Genomic DNA, 21096 nt, shown 5'->3' with positions numbered 1-21096 from the left:
GAAAAATTTTGTTTATTCCAACTTTGATCAACATTCATTAAACAGTGGTTACTATCAAACACAAAATGAACAAATAACCTGCAAACGGACTATGAATCGTTATGATGGATTCCTGTGTTGTGTGGTGCAGGAGACGTGATCGTAGCGGTGAATGGCACATGCGTGTTGGGACACACGCATGCCGAAGTGGTGCGCGTATTCCAGGCGGTGCCTATCGGACAGGCGGTGCGTTTACAGATGTGCCGTGGATACCCTTTGCCATGTGAAGTGGAGGAGATGAGCATTAGCGTAGGGATGCACGATGTCGCACTTCTTGGTGAGGGCTTGGAGCACAAGGACGGAGGAAACCACACGTCACAGGCTTCCACATCCGGTGTGAGTTCCCAGGTGGGCTTTTACTTCCTCTGAAACATTGGATGCAATGGAAGCACGAATCACACAAATATCCACAAATTTCCAGTTTGGTGGACAACATATCCACTCCACAGAACGCTTAGTAGTTTTCTTTGGATCATTTTGGTTAATTGTCCTTCTATGACTTACCAGGAGAGCCCCAGGGACTCTCTGGGCCTAACACCGCCTGAGGGTGGTATTCCCGATGTGTTCTCGATACGCATCGTCAAGGGTACGCTGGGCTTCGGTTTCACCATCACGGACACACCGTCTGGTCAACGCGTTAAGCAGATCCTCGACGGACCTCGATGCCGCAGCCTCTGTCAGGCCGATTTGCTCTTGGAGGTGAATGGGATTCCAGTGCGTGCTCGCAGCCACAGCCATGTTGTGGAACTACTGAAGGAATGCTCACCAGGCCTCGAAGTCTCGATCCTCATCCAGCGTGATGGTGAGTTAGTAACGTCGACGGGTACAAACATAACAAGCCGAACATTGCCCAAGGCTTGTGAATAAGATTGTCGCTATATTAGATGCAAGAGGACTCTGCATCAACCTACTTGCTCTGTACATGTAGCACAAAATGCATTTGATTCTCTACGGAGGGAAATTGCACTCGCTTTGTATACGTGAAGAGTGTGATGGAATCGGATAGCGAGGAGATTGTATATGATAGAATTACACACTTGGGGCCTTTAACACACTGTTTTTGGAGAAACAACATTTTACGCAAGGTGAAGGAACCTGTTATTTGCTGGAATAAATAAATAATCTTAATATGATCTGTTCTGCAGAATTTATACCCCATACTGAACGTGGGGTATATCTATCGCTGAATTAACGCCAGGGGGGTTGACTCAGCCTGTCATCCTTCCGAGGTCGGCTAATTGAGTACCAGTTCACTGGTAATTCCCTGTTTGTCGTTAAAGGCGGCAAAAAGGGTTGGCGTCAGGAAGGGCATCCGGCCGTAAAACATTCGCTTCAAAAAGGGGACCGAAAAACAACAACAACCACGGTTCCCGAAAAAGGCCAACCCCTGCTTTGTGGGGAAAAATGGCCTCTAAAGGTGTTTTTTTTTTTTTTTTTTGCTGAACGTGGTGTTAACTTAGCGGTTAGGGTGCCAGCTTGGGATCTTCGAATCCTGGGTTCGAATCCCAGTTGCCAGGGTGGTTGACTCAGCCTGTCATCCTTCCGCGGTCGGCAAATTGAGTACCAGTTCACTGGTAATTCCCTGTGTGCCGCAAGAGGCGACTAACAGGGTTGGTGACAGGAAGGGCACCCGGCCATAAAACATTGCTTCAAAAAAAGGGGACCACGGTGTCCGAAAAAGGCCAACCCCTGCTCTGCGGGGAAAAATGGCCTCGGGAGGTGGTTCTTTCTTCTTCTACTACTCCCCCCCCCCCGATTTTTCCAGTGTTTGTGATAATGATCCCGACATCCTATTCCTATCTCCTTGAAAACTTGTGTATAAATTGAAAGTATTATTTGAGCATTGATACATGTGATTGTAGATTTCCATCCTGATGGGAGGATTCGGAAGGTTTCCGACTCAATGTGCAGTATTACACGTTAAATCCCCCATTTTCCCATAGTTATTCCGGGTTTTCATCAGTCACGTTTACTCTCTATTTCTGTTGATCAATGGTGATTTGATTATATCGATCATAGTTACTTCTGTCCTTGTCACTCGTCGTTACTCCTGGTTTCTGCGAGTCGCGATTACTTCCGATTTCCATCAATTGCACTTACCTTTGACTTTCGCTTGTCACAGTTGATCCCAATTTTGTTTCGACTCGTAGTTATTTGTGATGTCTGTGAGTCGATGTTCCTTCCCATTCCCGTGAGATCCTGTCTTCATGATTAGATTTTATTTTTAGTGTAGTGTACATATGACTGACATCTCTGTATTGTCATTGTCAATGCTTTTACCACTTCCTCCACGATATACTTGGCAGTCATAGCGACATTAGCACCAAGTCTTCTTCATTTACCGCACCGATGATGTACCTGTGATAGGTGTTGGCCTGAATTATACTTGGTGAACTGTTGGCACCGATACACAGGTCACCAATGATGCCCCACCGACTTTGGCTCGACACCATTGCGGTCTGAATTAACAGTTCACCATGTTTGCTCTGACATTGTTGGCTACTTGGCTTTTGTCTGATAAAGAAATGTATGGTGGACTAGATGGATTTCTGAGAAATGTGAATGTTAGGTGCATTTTTGGGTAAAAGTTGGGAACCTCACTTTTCAATATAAATAGGGTATGCTGAATTCGATTAATCCGGTTCCCAAGCCGAATTTTGAGTTTTGGACCTTCTAATTAGCATAAACAAAATGGCCGCAAAATTGCCATTTTTGGACAATTTCTTTGAACAAGCATTTATATACCATGTATATACATGCAGCCCTTTTACTTTAACTTTGCAACTTTTACCCCAAAATGCACCTAGAAGCTTATACATGGCCTTTTTTCATAAATCCGTCTAGTCTATATTATGGTTGGCGACATTGAAAGAGACATTCAAACTGATATTGAAATTGGACACTATAAAATGGAAAGTGGTTTTAATAAGACAATGTTTCATACAACCATTTATTCTAAAATTAAGTATACATGGCCATGAAGCACAAACATTCAGGAATGTCACACATGTTGTTTTGCCAAACTACATCAAATTCATACAAGGGGTCTGATCATCACTCTGTTGCTGACAGGCACACATTGATGCGCACCTCAACTCTGAATAGCGACATTTGCAGCGTCGAGTCTTGCATTGCTTTGGCATGCACAACAAATCATCTCGAGGCAACTTTCTGGGATTTGACTCAGTGACATCAGAATAGGCTCCAGTCCTGAATCACCCCTTTTCTATCCCATTTCCACAGTTGCAGGAAGGTCAGGTATGGCACAATGAGCATTTCTCCATACCATGGCTTGATAGTGTACTCGCATCAAATGGAAATGAAGAGCATCACTTGTCGGTGACATTGTTTCGGGTTTACCAGTCTTGGAGAACAGCATATGCCGTGCTGAATCAACAGAGGTTGTTCTCTGCACATTATATATTCTGCACACGAACTCTTCTGCAGATTTGATTGTCTCCTCTGTGAGTTCACCAATGCCCAAGTTCTTCAGCAGTTTATTCAAAACTCAAAAGAAACCTCAAAATTTGGCTTGGGAACCGGGTTAATCGAATTCAGCATACCCTAATTATGTTAAAACGTGAGGTTCCCAACTTTTACCCAAAAATGCACCTCAAAGCTTATCCATGGCCTTTTTCCATAAATCCGTCTACTCTATGGATTTGGATCCTTTAGACATTGCAAGTCAGACCTAAGGGGTTTTACAACACATACAGATCACCTTGCGGATCTTACTGACACCAGCTACATATTGGATTGACAACAATGGATACCTGTTCCATCTCCTCCTTAGAGCATTCTCTGCAGAAAACACTGGCATCAAGTCTCTGGCAGCTTGAGTAAATTGCTAAAAAATTTGCACTGTGATAGCATCCCTTACTGCTTTACCTGGAAGACAAACCTACAGGTGTAAACCATTTGGGAAAGGTTCAACAGAATAACTGTGGAATAGTTACAATGAAGAACTAATCTGACGGGACAGGATGTGTTCAGAAGCCGAGGCGAGTCCTTACAATGTAATGCAGAGGAAGAATACTTCCTTTGACTTGTCTGCAGTCTGCATTTGATTCTCCTCCTGACAAAAAACAGTCAAATTGGGGCTTTGCAGGTAGGAGGTGTTGCATCAAAAAAGGTGTCATTCCTCGGATGGAGATTGCACTTGGACTTGATGTCCCGGTCTGCTATCATTAGTTGGTACACGTGAAATTTCCTGTCTTTTCATGAAGAGCAGGTGATGCCGGCAGATTCCCGGCACACTGAACATTAAAGATCATATCTCTAGCACCCTGAACAAATTACAAATTACTGTTCAAATCAGCTTCAGTTGAATGCCAGGCCTGGCCAGCTTTTCGGGAAAGACTTATGCCAAAAAGTTCCTCGGCCGACCCCACAAGAAGGTAGGAATACTTGGGATAATAATAGTAGTAGTGGGCTGGCAGGATGGCCTAGAGATACGCACACTCACATCGAAGCTGCACCACCTGCGTTAGAATCTTGGCCCAGCTATAGATTGTCATCTCAGTGTTTCACAGGCAGGGTCATCAATGTGCGTGCCGTCCCTTGGATGAATGTTAAACTGACGTTACGTCTGTTGGCATTGCTTAGTGGATGTTAAAGACCCCATGGTGTCCTTTGCAGAGACTAGGTGAGCTATCGCCGGCACCCTGGTCAAACTCCAAATTCCTGCCATAACTACTGCTGGCAAGGCGATGGCAAACCATCCAGTTTAACCCTGGCTCAGGAAGCTGCTTCGGTGGCAGCAACACTCTGTGAAGAGTATGGTACATCAGTGAGAGATCAAAGGTGTAAGAGTTGTTGTAGTAGTAGTAGTAGTAAGTAGTAGTAGGAATGCTTTTGCGAGAATGGCTTTCGAGGTTTGCCCTCAGGTTGCAGGAAAGCTCCTGTAATAGTAGGAGTATATTTTAATGACCATCCCAAGTTGATCTGAGGCCTTTACGAGTGCACGACAATGTGTGTACTGCCATCACAGGGAAACCAGATGACGTCGGGCAGGAAGATTATCCACTCCCTGAAGGTCATTGGTAAAGTCAGCTGGGTTTTTATCGCCAATACGAGAGTGACATGCCCATCTTTCTGAGACGAGCACAGTTTTCCGAAGGCGAGAATAAAAACCCTTCGCACTGCTCCCGGTGTGTACCCCGGTTTAGAATAGGTACACCGTATCCCTGCGCATCGTAAGAGGCGACCAAGGGTTGGCGTCAGGAAGGGCATCCGGCCATAAAAACATTGCCTCGAACGGGGAACCATGATCGTCATGGGGCCCGCAAGGCTAACCCCCGCTCTAGCGGGGAAAAAATGGCCTCAAAACGATCATTCATTCATTCATTCATATTCATTCACTGCTGCCTTCCACCGAATTTGAACCCACAACCTCCGGAATGTCATTTGAGTGTACTCACCAGTCTAGTACCCGAGTGTACAGTACATTTAGGTGCATGTACACACTTAGCCTGTTTGCACAACTTTTTGTTTGTTGGAATGAGCAGACAGCAGAAGCTTGACGAGACAAATGTTATTTTCCTGTGGCTGAAAACTCTTTTTATATTTTTCTTCTCTCCTTTGTTGCCTTTCACAGGAGGAAACTCCTCTCCCAGAACTGCTACCCAGGTACGTCCATTTCAATTTACAAGTGAGGATATCTCCTCGATGTGAGGATATATGTTTAATTTCATTCAAATATAAGTTATGGACAGTTTTCCTATCTCCCGGATTGCAATGTGATGCGACTGAGCTCCAGTAACCATGTTCACTTTTCAAGTTTAAGATGAGAAAACGATATGACGAGTCGAGGCCATCACTCATGTTTGTGCTTCCAGTCTCGCTTTGCTGGGCCTCACATGTAGGGACACAATTTGCCACATATAATTTCTCGTCAGACATGTCTTTTGCTCAGGGCCTTCCATGTTCGACCAACAGCCTCTGTTTTATTCGCCTCTGAGCAATGATAGGCCTGCTAGCTGCTCGTTGCATGAGTGGCGTTTGTTATATAAATGACCTAAAAACGCACGAAAGTCCAAGACAAGTGAATGTTTTGTACAAGTATATTTAATGAGTAAGAAAACATATAAATATCCTTTTATTCATGTAATGCTAAAGATGGAGAGCCATATGGATCACAGTGTTGTAGGATTGGTTAATACAAGTGGTGCCACACTTTTGTAAAGTATATACTGCAGAGTTTTGCAGAGCAAACAGAGGATGTAAGAGTGATGGTCACACATGGTCTCGTAAACAATACGTTTTGCCCAAATCATTCAGAGAGAATATTGCGCAGAGGCGATCTGGCAGGCGGTACCCAAACTCACCTCTTAGCTGTCTAGTCTGTGATCGAATCCCAGCCCAGGTAGAAACTATTATCCTGGTGTTTTGCATGTATGACGAGGCTTCGATTTGTGTGCCGTTCCTCAGATGCATGTTAAACCGGGTGCCTTGTATGCTAGCATTAGTTGGTAGACGTTAAAGATCCCACGGTGTCCTTCTTTGCGAAGAGTAGGTGAGCTATCGTCGGCACCCTGAACAAATTGCTAATTCCTGCACTGACTTACTTCCTGGAAGGCAATTGTAAACCACCTAGCATGACCCTTGTCAGGTATTTGCACAATCTCAGGGTGTAATAAATGGAAAATTGGATTCTAAGATGTATTAAACTTACGGTTTGGGTGACTGATTTTTGGGTACAACTTACAACATGGGGCCTGTACTCTGGGGGTGTTATCTTGTGAGGGCTTGCACCATGTGTGGCACTTACACGCCATGGTATCTGTAGCTTGCATGAGACCCAGACACTGAGTCAGTCCTGCAGCCAATGCGTGACGTGAAGTACACTGTATAAGACCTGAGCTCTGTAACTACCTCCTCCCACTCTCTCCCACTTCTAGTGTTTTTTATTATTGTTAATCAGGAAGACATCCCTGATTCGTAACATCCGTGCCCATAATCTTAAATTGTATTTCTTATAGCACAGGCATAAAACTTCATGGAGATATATGTTTTTGAGGTTTTTTCCATATGATTGTTTCCTCCTCGGTGCATGATTGTGTGGTTGGATTAGTATCTCTCAACATATTAAATGGGGAAGACTGGTTGCCTCTGACCAATGCATTTGCGTGTAGGAAGTTCTGTCTTTTACCGACTGTAACTAAGCAATAAGTTGCTTTTCAATTACAATATATTTCTACCTGGATACAAATTTAGATACCTCGTTAACTGTGTAATGGATGACTAAATATGGTGGATGCATGGCAGATGTTCTCTGTTTGTCAGCACATTTTGAAGCAGGTGCTGGTGTGGCAAATGGGTTCATGGTCACCGTTCCAGTTAAGAGGTGCCATTTGGATATAATCCCCCAGGGAATTGCTTTCCAGCTCAACTCTTTGGGGGAAGAGGGATAGTGAATCCGTTCCATGCCGTTGACGCTCCGTGGTCCCCAAATAGAAAATGTTTATGTTTTGACCTCTGAGGACTACAAAGTATATGTTTTTGTATGACTATGAAACTTGGCCTTTGGTGCCAAGGTGCACATGTGTATTCTTTTGACGAGCTTTGTTTGTTTATGTACTTTGGTTTGGGGCTGAAGTACAAGTGCATAGCTATTTTGGAATATATTTTTATTCCCTGTTTTTCTAGAAAAAGTCATTTCTCAACAGAGATGATGGCCAGTAAGCCGGAAACGTCTATGGATTGGTTCCTTTCCCAAGGGAGGATGACTACTGGCAGTACTGCAATGGCTTATAAAGCCTGTAGCACCAAATATATATCATAACCCAGCAGAAAGCACTCAGACTCAATCAAATAGATCTGATGAAGATGGAGTTTCATTTGGAGCTCAATGTACTAAAATTGGTTAACATACAAATGGTTCTACACTTTTCTAACGTTTATATACTGCAGAGATTGGCACTAGCTTTTTTCATTTGAAAGCTTGTAGATGGACTGAAAGTGAGATAACAAGTGCAGCAGCTGACACTGCTTTTATCAGTGGGTGGTTTTGTATCTTTCAAGGACTGCAATTAATCTGAATTTAGCATTTTACGGTCTTATACTTTCTTTCTGGACTACAACCCAGAAGCCTCATTAAATGTGTAATAGATGCCAAAACAGTGTGGATGTGTTTCAGGCACCACATGTTGGTCAGGACCTTTGCAGCAAGTGCTGGTGTTGCACATATGTTCATGGCCACCATTACAGTTCGCATTGTGATTTTGCGTTAAATGTATGAATGCGAGTGTAAGTAGGGCATAAATTGGGATATATGGGAGGGAGAGGAAAGGAAGATGTTATATTTACCTACACCACTGAAGGTGGGTGGAGGTTATGCCCTGTCTGTCTGTCTATTTGTCAAAAAGCTTGTTTGTGAAAAGGTTGTGGATGGATTCGAATTAAATTTGTTGGAGAGGTTGGGTGTGACGAGGGTAAATTGGTTCGATTTTGGTGAAGATCCGGGTCCAGAACTGGATACTACAATTTTTAAGTGCCTTAATTTTCACCATTGAGAGATAGGGCCAATATATATATATATATATCAAAGACTTATGGACGGATTCGAGGTGGAACTTGGTGGACAGGTTGGGTGTGTAACCAGGAAGAATCGATTCAATTCAGGTGAAGATCTGAATCTGCATCCAAATCCAATAGGGCAAAGACCATTATATATATATATATATATACATATATATATATATATATATATATATATATATATATATATATACACACACATACACATCATTTCAAAACACACCTGGTCACAAGTGTGCCTCACTGACCGGCTCCTCAGCATCACCCCGTTTTTTATGTACAGTGCTCAGACCCCTTCACTTTTTTCACATTTTGTTATGTTGCAGCCTTATGCTGAAATCGTTTAAATTCATTTTTTCAGACGGAAGCCAAACAGTTCAATATTGGTTTCATCAGACCACAGAATCTTGTTTCTCACAGTCTGAGAGTCCATTAGGTGCTTTTTTGCAAACTTCAAGCGGGCTTTCATGTGTCTTTCACTGAGGAGAAGCTTCCGTCTGGCCACTCTGCCATAAAGCCCAGATCGGTGGAGTGTTGCAGTGATGGTTGTCCTTCTGGAAGTTTCTCCCATCTCCACACAGGATCTCTGGAGCTCAGCCAGAGTGACCATCGGGGTCTTGGTCACCTCTCTTACCAAGGCCCTTCTCCCCCGATTGCTCAGTTTGGCCGGGCGGCCAGCTCTCGGACGAGTCCTGGTTGTTCCAAACTTCTTCCATTTAAGAATTATGGAGGCCACTGTGCTCTTGGGAACCTTCAATGCCGCAGAAATTTTTTGTAGGCTTCCCCAGATCTGTGCCTTGACACAATCCTGTCTCTGAGCTCTGCAGGCAGTTCCTTCGACCTCATGGCTTGGTTTTTGCTCTGATATGCATTGTCAGCTGTGAGACCTCATATAGATAGGTGTATGCCCTTCGAAATCATGTCCAATCAATTGAATTTACCACAGGTGGACTCCAATCAAGGTGGAGAAACATCTCAAAGATGATCAAGAGAAATGGAAGGAACCTGAGCTAAATTTCAAGTGACATAGCAAAGGGTCTGAATACTTATGTCAATGTGATATTTCAGTTTTTTCTTTTTAATAAATCTGCAAAACTTTCTAAAATCCTGTTTTCTCTTTGTCATTATGGGGTATTGAGTGTAGATTGATGAGGGGAAAAATGAAATTAAACGATTTCAGCATAAGGCTGCAACATAACAAAATGTGAAAAAAGTGGAGGGGTCTGAATACTTTCTGAATGCACTGTATATGTATGTATATATATATGTATGTATGTATATGTATATATATATATATATATATATTGTTACGGTTCGCGGTTAAGGATGTTATATTTGCCGAGCGGAAGCTCCGCGACCGAACAGTTGTTCCCCGACTCACCCGATTCACCCAGACGTTGGCCGTATCGTGCCACCGCTATTCAATCGGGAAAAGACTAAGACGACGAATGCAAAGAGGAAGAATAAGACGTACAGAAGAGTAACGGGGTTTATTATTATTTACACACATAAGCAAAAAGAGCAGTCACGTTCATTTACAGGGGACATGAGACGCAGGTGACACAGTGAAAATTACTAGCTTATACAGACTTAGTTACTACCCAGGACAGCACGAACAAAACAAACTCACGTAGGCAAAATGGGGAACTTGCAGGCAGGAATGGCTGGAAAGGATGAGCAGGTGGGATCACAGGGCACAGCAAGCAGGTCCACTCCGGGCGGGAAGCGGGGAGCCGGCAGCTCCTTGTAATCCGCTTTACAGCGCACACCGTCAGGGCTTCACGCGGCTGGTTGAAACGGGGCTGCACTCCTCTGTTGTATCTCTCATGTAGCTTGTTTCGTAAAAGCTCCTCGGCTTTCTCTTGGACCCTTTCTTTTGTCGTGTCCCTCTCCACGCAGCTCAGCTCGTATTTTTCTTCCTCTCACTTCCCTTCCAGCGCGGGTCTCTCCACCCAGCTCAGCTCAGCCTTTCTCTCACTTCTCTCCAGCTCATCTGCTCTGACGACCCAGCTCTTTCCTTTGCACCTCACCACGCAGCTCAGCTCAGCCTTGGACCTTTTTGCAACTCTCTTCTGACGACCCTTGTGCGCGCGCTTTTATCACGCCTCCGGCGATTAAGCCGCCGGCCTTTAGGACACGCCCCTCGGTGTGCTCACCTCGGCCATGGTTGGTCGCGCGACCCTCTGGCTCCGCCCTTGATGACGACGGGCGGGCACGCCTTTCTTCCCCGACCCTGCCTCGTGGCCAATGGCGGCTTTGGAGGGGATGTAATTGCCAAATTGAGGCTTGGCCATTACGAAAGGGGAAATTGAGGTTTTTGGGAATGGGAATGAAGGGAATCTATCTCTTTTACTCGGTGCAATGGAGTGTCATGTTAATGGACGACAAGGCCTTACCCTAAAACACATAATAAGGACATAAACTGCTGAACAAGGGTTTTATCGGGTCCTGCAATGTGGTGTTTCATGGAATAACTACCGGGACGCCCTTTTTACTTTTACACAACACTGGAGGCAGGAGGCGCAGAATAAACAATAATAATAATAAAGCACACAATAAAAAAATACAGTCTTCATAACCGCAACACTGCACCCTCCTCCTCTTAGGCATGTCCCAGGCCTACAACTTTTATTTAGTGTGACACGTAGGTGTAGTTCCCTCTACTTTTAACCTGACCCTGAGTGCGACAGTTTTAAAACATAAATAAATATGTCCCGCTGCTCCATTGCACCCTGCCTAACAGACTCACGCCCACAGTTAACCGAATTGCGGAATGGTCTTCAAACTACACATTGACGGTGGGGAGCATTATTTACAATTGACGCTACTTTTATTTACAAAACTAACCCAGGACCTGTAATTGTTCTTTCTGGGGGGGGGGGGGAGACAGTCTGCTCTGCATCAGTGCACCATGAAAGCACCCAAAACGCACCAATACACCCTCAGGCACCAATCGGTGCCCAGTCATCATAGTTCATCAATGTTCAATAATAAAAATAAATCAACAACCCCTAACCCTGCAGGTGGTCTCTTGCTCTTCGGCTCCCTCTGCTGGCTATTATTATTTCTCTTCCAGATGTTGTCTTTTTCCTTTGCTGGCGGCCTATTTGTAATAAAATGCACCTAACGTGTCCGTTTGTATTTATTTATGGCCCACAGGGGCCGACTACGTGTGGTTCACCTGTGGGGCATCGGTGCCCTGTGGCCAAGGTCCGCCAGCAAGATTTCGGGCCCTCATGGCCGGTTCCAGCAGAGGGGCCATGCCCCAACCCATGGGGTCCATAAGTGGTGCTCGGCCACAGACATGTGGTCCATAATGTGGTGCATCGATGCAGACAGCTGGTTCTGGGAGTTCCGGGCGCACAATGGCCGACTCACGCACGCTCCCCTCAGCGCCCAATGGCGCACAGGTCATGTGGCAGACAAAAGGGGGGACAACACAGATGAGCGAGGGGTAAGGTCACAAGGGTACACATCAATAAGGCCAATGCAAGGCGGAATGCGTACGGAGAGCGAAGTGAGAAAGCTCGTCCCTACCGTACGTCACCCCCCTGTCACCTACACTACCCTTCCCTTACCCCATATGTACAAAATCTACACATTTACAAATTCGTCGCGACTGTCACGTCTTCCCCATATTTCCCCAATACCAAATTCGTCTCCACAATCCCTCTATCCAAAATTTGCCATCACCCAATTCATCATCAACCCTCATAAGGAGGAAGAGATGGAACAACAAAGCACAATGTCACACCCACGTCATGATGCGTCTCACAATCCAAAACATTTGCACATAAAAATAATTAAACATGGCATGGTGTGGAGGTACGTCATCTCAGGTGAGTGGATGCAGATGGTGCGAGGAGACTTCAATCCTAACTATCCTCTAAATGACATTAACACACTTTACACTACCCGGGGTCTCTCCCTGCCAATCCATTGGCCAACTTACACTATGGGTTCTAAAAACCAATTCCCATTGACCAAACTGTGGTGCTGCTCAATTTGGGGTCTCACTCCCCCGATTCATCTCCCGGTGCCCTTGCACAATTTCTGGGCTGTGACGTGTAGCTCTCCCAGCAGGTATACCCACCTGCACACCTCCACCACTGCAGTTGCCACCCGAGCTTACCTAGCTCCTCACCCTAACCTAACTAACTGGGGAAGGCCCCTCCTGGCTCTGTCACCCCTTGGTGCCCTCTGGCACTGGGCTACCCGGGTCCGTCCTCCGGATCCTCGGGCCCCATCCACAACTACCGGCTCCCAGAGCCCACCTGCGGCCTCACCTGGCCGACATCCTCACAGTGGTGGAGTGCCCAAACCAACTACACACACTAACAGGCTACACGCCCAGCCATTTCCACAACACTAATGCACCCATCCAAACATCATTCTTCCACCCGCACCACAGATACCAATATCCAACCACAATTTACCTATACCCTCTACCTAACACTTACACTACCAGCCCCGGGTATCTGTGATGGGGGTCCACTCTTCCCCCCATTCACACCTTCGCACCATCCACTCCACTCCATAGTTTCCACCATACTCACTCCACGACCATCCATTCCAATACCCCGTATATTCCACACTCCATGTATTCCACACACCTGTTGGTGCACACCTGTGCACTCACACCTGGTGCCACCTGCACCCTCCTCCTCTTCCTGGACCAGTTGGTCAACACAACACACCTCACCATCACCATCACTCAAACACTGCTCCATTCACCTGTTCAGTAGCACACCTGTGCGATCACACCTGTTCAATCACACCTGTTCACCATACACTTCCAATCCTCAAACACACGGCATCATCTCATCTAACTACTCCCCCCTGAAACTTGCGCTTCCCAGTCGTCCATTTATACTATTGCGCTCCCTCGTCGTTATCATCCACACTAATCTACCTGCGTCCCCACTACAGGTATCTGTCACTACCTAACCTTAACGTTACCTAATGTCAATCTCTAGGGCCCTACACACGATATATCCTAACCCTCCCGGGCTACTTTTCACTGCCATCAACCCCATAATCTAGTGCTCCTTTGCCCCCCGCTGTGAGGGATGACAGAGGTGCCATCCCATCACATGGGGCATCTCTTACTATAAATTTCGCTCGTCCAATTTCCACAAATCAAAAATTTTCCAATTACTGCCAATTCTACTCACTATTCTAAATTTCGTATCAAATCACTATCACTATTACCATCATCACAGTCCTCTATATCCTAGCCTCGGTGCGTCATGACGTCATTAAACTCGGCTTCGTAAAGCCGAGCAATGAATTCGGGTGGTTTGGTCGCCTGCAGGTTGAATCCGTCCGGCTTTCGGTTCAAGGGAGGTGGTTTGGTCGGGCCGAGATTCCACGCACCATCTCGGCGCGGCACCTTGCGGTCCCGGGCCCGATGACTCAATCTCCCCCGGTCGGAACCCCGTCCCCGCGAGGGGGCACCGAGCCGCTTCCTCCCACTCGCCCTTGAACCGGACCGGTCGCCTCGCCCGCCAAGGCCCGGACTCGACCGTGCGGGGCGGGGCCAAGCCCGAATCGGCAACGACGCTTCAAAGAGAAACGACGCAGCTTCGATCCGCGCCGGGCCTCGCATCCAACAAAGCACACCGCGCCCCGAGTGCTCGCATCGGCTATCCGTCGCCCTAACCCGGTTACCGTCGATGCTTCACCTGCATGCTCACACGCATACGCTACCCCTTTCACACTCCCAAAACCCGGCGTTCCAACGCCGTCCGTACATTCCACCAACGCTCTCCCTGTTACACACCACACCTCTCGTGCACACTCTTGCACACACTCTTGCGCACACCTCGGTCCACACCTCTCCTCCGTTACGTCCTCCGTAACACTCACCATGGGCGTGCACTCTGGCATCCACCCACTAACGCGCTCACATGGGCTCTCCCACACTCGCGCTACTACCAATTCAGGTGTGCTTTCTCGCACACGTTCCACCACCACCTTACTCTCCGTGTCACACTCACCCTCGCACGTACACTCCGTATTGCTCTCACTCCCTGTGTCACACTCCGTACACACCGACGTGCATTCTCGTTCGCACTCGGTTTCACTCCCACACTTTATAACACACCCACTCGCCGACGCACACTTTTTCCTCCCACGCGTGCCATTTCCACTCACACGTGACCCTTCACCAACGCCCGGATGCTTCCTCGATCCCAAGCGCGCGAAAATTCTTTTGTCGCCAAACATCCTCTTACAAAATCTCCCCGCACAATACACAGCACGTCTCACCTTCGGGGTTCTTCTTCCTCCCTGCACCAAAACCTGCAAACTCTTTATTTGGTTAGTGAGCACATCATTATGAGTTGAGCACCGACCTTGTACATATTCCATCACCTCCTCCTGCCGCGAGTGGTTTTCTAAGTCCCCGGTCTCTTCAATTTCAATGCCCACTTCCACTTTTTCTTTACTCACCTCGACGACCGTTGGCTTTAATAAAATTCCCTCTACCTCATCGGTCGCCGGCTTTTCCAAACCCCGTGTCGCGATTTCTACCCCCGTCATTGTACCCGCGCTTTCCTCCGCTTCGCTCAACCAGCGCTTCTCGACCCGCGTTACCTCCTCGTGCACCCCTGGGACCTTCTCGCCCACCATGCGATCCATGGTCTCCCCACATCTTTGCATGCGGTCACCCATTCTGTTCGCAATTTTGCCGATTCGCTCCATTTTGCTTCCTAGTCTCTCAAATTTTTTTTTTAATCCCTCACCGGTACCCCTCGCTTCGTCCCTCATTACCCCCAATTGCTCACTCTGAGCCCTCATTTGCTCACTCTGAGCATCCATCCGGTTCCCCATTTCTCCCATAAGGGCCCCCATCATTCTGTTTTCCATTTTTTCACTATTAGCCCTCGCTTCGTCCCTCATTCGCTCACTATCAGCCCTCGCTTCGTCCCTCATTCGTTCCATGTTGTCGTTTTTTTTCTGCATTTCCACCATGAATTGGGCCATGAAGGCTTGCATTTGGGCCGCGCTCATTGGTTCCGCGGCCGTGGCCCCCTCAACCACGTGCGCGAGAGCGCCATTTTGTGCGCCTGATACCCCCTCAACCACATCCTCCATATACATTTCCCCGAGGTCCTGGGTCGATTCCGCCCCGTCTATCTCTCCCACCGGCATCCCGTCGCCTTGACCAGCCATGGCGCGATTTCAAAATTCGGGTTTTGCTTTAAAACAACACAAATTTCCAGCAGCTCCAAATTTTGACCAATTTTTTAATGTTTTTAAAAATTTGGTTCGGGCCTCGAATCTCACTCCCTGATACCAATTGTTACGGTTCGCGGTTAAGGATGTTCTATTTGCCGAGCGGAGGCTCCGCAACCGAACAGTTGTTCCCCGACTCACCCGATTCACCCAGACGTTGGCCGTATCGCGCCACCGCTATTCAATCGGGAAAAGACTAAGACGACGAATGCAAAGAGGAAGAAGAAGACGTACAGAAGAGTAACGGGGTTTATTATTATTTACACACATAAGCAAAAAGAGCAGTCACGTTTATTTACAGGGGACATGAGACGCAGGTGACACAGTGAAAATTACTAGCTTATACAGACTTAGTTACTACCCAGGACAGCACGAACAAAACAAACTCACGTAGGCAAAATGGGGAACTTGCAGGCAGGAATGGCTGGAAAGGATGAGCAGGTGGGATCACAGGGCACAGCAAGCAGGTCCACTCCGGGCCGGAAGCGGGGAGCCGGCAGCTCCTTGTAACCCGCTTTACAGCGCACACCGTCAGGGCTTCACGCGGCTGGTTGAAACGGGGCTGCACTCCTCTGTTGTATCTCTCGTGTAGCTTGTTTCGTAAAAGCTCCTCGGCTTTCTCTTGGACCCTTTCTTTTGTCGTGTCCCTCTCTGCGCAGCTCAGCTCGTATTTTTCTTCCTCTCACTTCCCTTCCAGCGCGGGTCTCTCCACCCAGCTCAGCTCAGCCTTTCTCTCACTTCTCTCCAGCTCATCTGCTCTGACGACCCAGCTCTTTCCTTTGCACCTCACCACGCAGCTCAGCTCAGCCTTGGACCTTTTTGCAACTCTCTTCTGACGACCCTTGCGCGCGCGCTTTTATCACGCCTCCGGCGATTAAGCCGCCGGCCTTTAGGACACGCCCCTCGGTGTGCTCACCTCGGCCATGGTTGGTCGCGCGACCCTCTGGCTCCGCCCTTGATGACGACGGGCGGGCACGCCTTTCTTCCCCGACCCTGCCTCGTGGCCAATGGCGGCTTTGGAGGGGATGTAATTGCCAAATTGAGGCTTGGCCATTACGAAAGGGGAAATGGAGGTTTTTGGAATGGGAATGAAGGGAATCTATCTCTTTTACTCGGTGCAATGGAGTGTCATGTTAATGGACGACAAGGCCTTACCCTAAAACACATAATAAGGATATAAACTGCTGAACAAGGGTTTTATCGGGTCCTGCAATGTGGTGTTTCATGGAATAACTACCGGGACGCCCTTTTTACTTTTACACAACACTGGAGGCAGGAGGCGCAGAATAAACAATAATAATAATATAGCACACAATAAAAAAATACAGTCCTCATATCCGCAACAATATATATGTATGTATATGTATGTATGTATATATATATATATGTATATACGTATGTATATATATATATATAACATTAATGTACAGGATTAAATAATTAACTGGAATGCCACTCAGTGGAGCGCATACTCCCGCCGCGGGTGGCCGCTGCTGAGCTCTATCTTCCAATGGTAATAAAATCCTTCAAAAAATTCCTGGATCCGGAATAATATCCTGAGCTTCACCAAAAACTAATCAATTCTTCCTTATCCCAAGGGCAATCATCCCACCAACTTTCATCCAAATCCGTTTAGAACATTTCCAGATATCTTGTTCACAAACACACGAACATACGAACACGCATACGCACGCACGCACACACACACACACACACACACACACACACACACACGGACACGATTGAATGCATTACTCCCTGGCGGGAGTAAATATGTGGGACAATTACATGCCCTGACCCTATACTTGGATATGATTTGGCCCTATACCTGGGTTTGATTCATCACCATTGAGAGATGGCGCCAAAAACAATATATAGCACGATATTTTTCAAAACGTTGTGGACAAGTTATGACAAAACTTGGTGGATGAGTTGGTTCGGCGACAAAGCCAAGCCGATTCAATTTTGGTTTAGGTCTGGATCCAGATCCGGCCTATCCAGTGGGATACAAAATGTAAACGTATCAAAACGTAAACGGAGGTATGCACTCTACCGAGTGCTGTTCCAGTTCCATTTTTTTTTTCATTTGGCTTTAATTAACAAATATCCCTCCCTAACGTACTGTAGGCTACGTCTGTCTGTTCTATATATTGCTGTTTTCCAGTCAGTGCATTGCACTTTAAAGATAATTATTTCCTGTCTAGTTTTCGAATTGGGCCTGGCCAGCAGGTTTGTGAAGACCCGGACCAAATTTCCCTCGGCCAACCCTGCAAGGAATGTGGGATAATTGTGGCGATTAAAGAAGAAGATTTCCTGCCTAGTTTACAGTATTCTCAGTGGTAAAACCAGACCAGACATTTTCACACTGATGAATATTTTATGCAGCAGACATCGTACATTGTTTGTGTAAATATTACTTGATGTCTGTTCAATGTGTGAACACATAATACCAATTCAATTTGTTTGGCTTCCCAAATGGAAGTTCAATACGGAGCAATTTCTATTCATTGAGGGATTTGTAAACAACATACGTATCATATTACAGGAAGCACAAAAGCATCAGGACACAGTGGACAAGTTAACATTTGGGAATGGATTTGAACATGAACCTTGTTTTTGCGAAAATGAGGCAGAAGCACAAGGCCTGTTGCTCTCACATCGCAGACAGGTTCGTGGCCTGTTTCTTTTATCGGCTCTCCTCCAGTCTAGCTCTTTCTGTTCTCCCCGCTCGGAATCTCCTAGCTCCTTCAGGATACACATGGTCCTCCATTAACCCCCTCCTGGTGAATTACCTAAAATCAAGGCTGACTACCTTTCTCTCCACACTCTCTTTCTTTGGCATCCAAACCACCTCCACACATGGCTTACCGACTTAATCTACTCTTGTAGCCAACACATGGCTCTCAACAGGACACTCTCATCTCTGCTCACTATCAAGGCTAGAGTGCCCCCAAGGCAGTGTCTTGGGCCCAACTCCATTCCTAATCTTCTTCAATGATCATTCTGACTCTGTTGAAAAGGGCTGGCAACCCTGACTCACATCTTGCTCAGCTTGATTCCATGGAAGCCAAGACCTTTTAAATCATTGGTATCTCCTGCGATGAAGCTGAGTCTTTGGGCTCATCACTTTCACATTGCAGACAGGTGGGTGGTCTCTGTCTTCTCTCGCTTCCTTGCTGGTCTTCCACCCTCTGCTCTTTCCTTGCGCTGTCCACTCCAAGTTTATGAAGGGCACACGTGGTCTACAGTAATAATACTCTCGTGAAACTCCCACAATCCTGACTCACTCGTTCATTCCTCTTTTTTCCTGCCTGTGGGTCCAACTTCCTCAGTCTGTTCAATCACATTCTTCCCAGTTCCTTCTAGGGCTACAAGACAGCTGGATATTCACCACCATCGTAGGTCATTTTCCATCACAACCATGATCTTCTCTACCCCCATTAACCCTCCCCAAGCCCACCTTTTTCCGGATTTCCAGTTTTTCATTTTATTTGGTTCACCACATTTGCAGCTGCATCCATCTTGTTCACTACCTGTGTCCTCCCCTTGCACTCAATTTCCCCATGTCCCTTACACCTCTAAATCTCACTCTATTCTGTCGCTCTACACTGATGTTTGTGTTTCACTCCCACTTACCTCCTCCACGATCTGTGACTTTGTATACAAAAACAAATGCACACCTCAATTCTCTTTTTAATCTTCTCTCTCGTTTGTGGAACCACCTTCCAGAGACTGTCCAATCGCTGGTTGCAAGAAACCAACTAAAATGTTCACTAAAAGTTTGCAATGAGACAGCATTTGCTGACCAATCCAGAGTGCACCGAAAACTATTGCCTGGATTAGTTTCAGATCGTGTCCCGATCACGCGGTGCAGCACATCTACGCATACTTGAAGCCACATTCACAAACACCCAAAGCCCCATTCTCTGCAAGCAAATAAAAGTTTGTACAACTGCTTCGCTTGTTTTGAGACAATTGCAGTATGGTAAGTATGAAGCCTGGGGTTATCTCGTTTACTCAGTGCCTCACAACCGTGATGCGCATCAATCATCGTCACTGATGTGAACCAATCAGTGACCACGTGTGAGCGTAAATTGTATCAATCTTAATTCCCAGTATTCTTGCCATCGTCCGGATGAGTGCAAAACGACAAGCTTCGACACATCTCTTCTTTGTGCAACAGTTTCAAAATTTCGTGGTACCAAACGACTCTATAATGTTATCGTACAATAAACGGTTGTCATGGTAAACTATCTGCATTGTTTGAATCATCTCAGAATTTTTTCAGTGGAATGAACGAATTTTGATTTGAGACAAAAACATAGTTTAATAACTTTAATGCAGACATATATATATATAAAAGCGCCTTTGGGCTTCTTGAAAAGCGCTATACAAAATAAATGAATTATTATATATATATATATATATATATATATATATATATATATATATATGTATATAGATAGATAGATAGATAGATATATATACTCATATGTGGAAAAAATATTGTTACGCTCTGCGGATAAGGATGTTGTTTGCCGAGCGGATGGCACCGCGGCCAAACAGTTTTCCCCGATTAACCCGATTCACGAACGTTGGCCGGATCGCGCCACAGATATTCAATTTGGAAACCTCTAAAGCGACCGAATGTAAAGAGGAAGAAGAAGACGTACAGAAGAGTAACGGGATTTATTATTTACACACACAAGCAAAAGGAGCAGTCAAGGTTATATACAGGGAACATGGAAAAAGCAGGTGACACAGTGAAAATACTAGCTTATCTAAACTGGCTTAATTAATACCCCAAGACAGAACAAACGAAGACGACTCACACGGGGAATGATGATAGGAATGGCGGAGGTGGATGGCTTGGAGGGGGGAGGCCGGTCCACGGATACCGCAGCACGATCGGCGCGTTTGGCAGCCGCCGTTCCTTTTCGGTCCTGCTCAAAACGTCCGTCCAGGCCCCAAGCTGCTGTGGCTGCAGTTTCGGTGGCTCAAGCTGCTGTTGATGCAGCCGCGGTGGCTCAAGCTGCTCTCTTCAGGGATCCCTTACTCAACTCTCTTCTCGGTGATCTCTTCGCCGCAACTCTTGTCATGGACCTCTCTCACAGCTTCCGCGCGCGCTCTTTTATATCGCCGCAGGCAAATCAAGCCGCCGGCCTCCCGGACACGCCCATCTGTGAGCTCCTTCGGCCCTGATTGGTGGGCACAGCCCTCTGGCTCCGCCCTTGATGATGAGGTCCAGACCCGTCCTTCTTCCCCAACCTTGCCTCGTGG

At 46.5% G+C, this 21096-nt stretch overlaps 1 protein-coding gene across 1 annotated transcript in view; it reads left to right on the top strand.

Annotated features, from left to right (window-relative positions):
• LOC137425927 (membrane-associated guanylate kinase, WW and PDZ domain-containing protein 1-like) overlaps nucleotides 1-21096 on the top strand; it is a 229891-nt gene that overhangs the window by 67281 nt on the left and 141514 nt on the right. The window contains exons 7-9 of the mRNA XM_078776136.1: nucleotides 131-387; nucleotides 547-841; nucleotides 5636-5667. Of these exons, the coding sequence (XP_078632262.1) occupies nucleotides 131-387; nucleotides 547-841; nucleotides 5636-5667 (584 nt within the window). The remainder of the gene's footprint in view (nucleotides 1-130; nucleotides 388-546; nucleotides 842-5635; nucleotides 5668-21096) is intronic.

Source organism: Myxine glutinosa, chromosome 4 (genome assembly GCF_964187855.1).
Source record: "Myxine glutinosa chromosome 4, kmMyxGlut1.1, whole genome shotgun sequence".
Classification (NCBI taxonomy): domain Eukaryota; kingdom Metazoa; phylum Chordata; class Myxini; order Myxiniformes; family Myxinidae; genus Myxine; species Myxine glutinosa.
The sequence above is the reverse complement of the archived record's forward strand: the minus strand, read 5'-3'. Positions and strand labels throughout refer to the sequence as shown.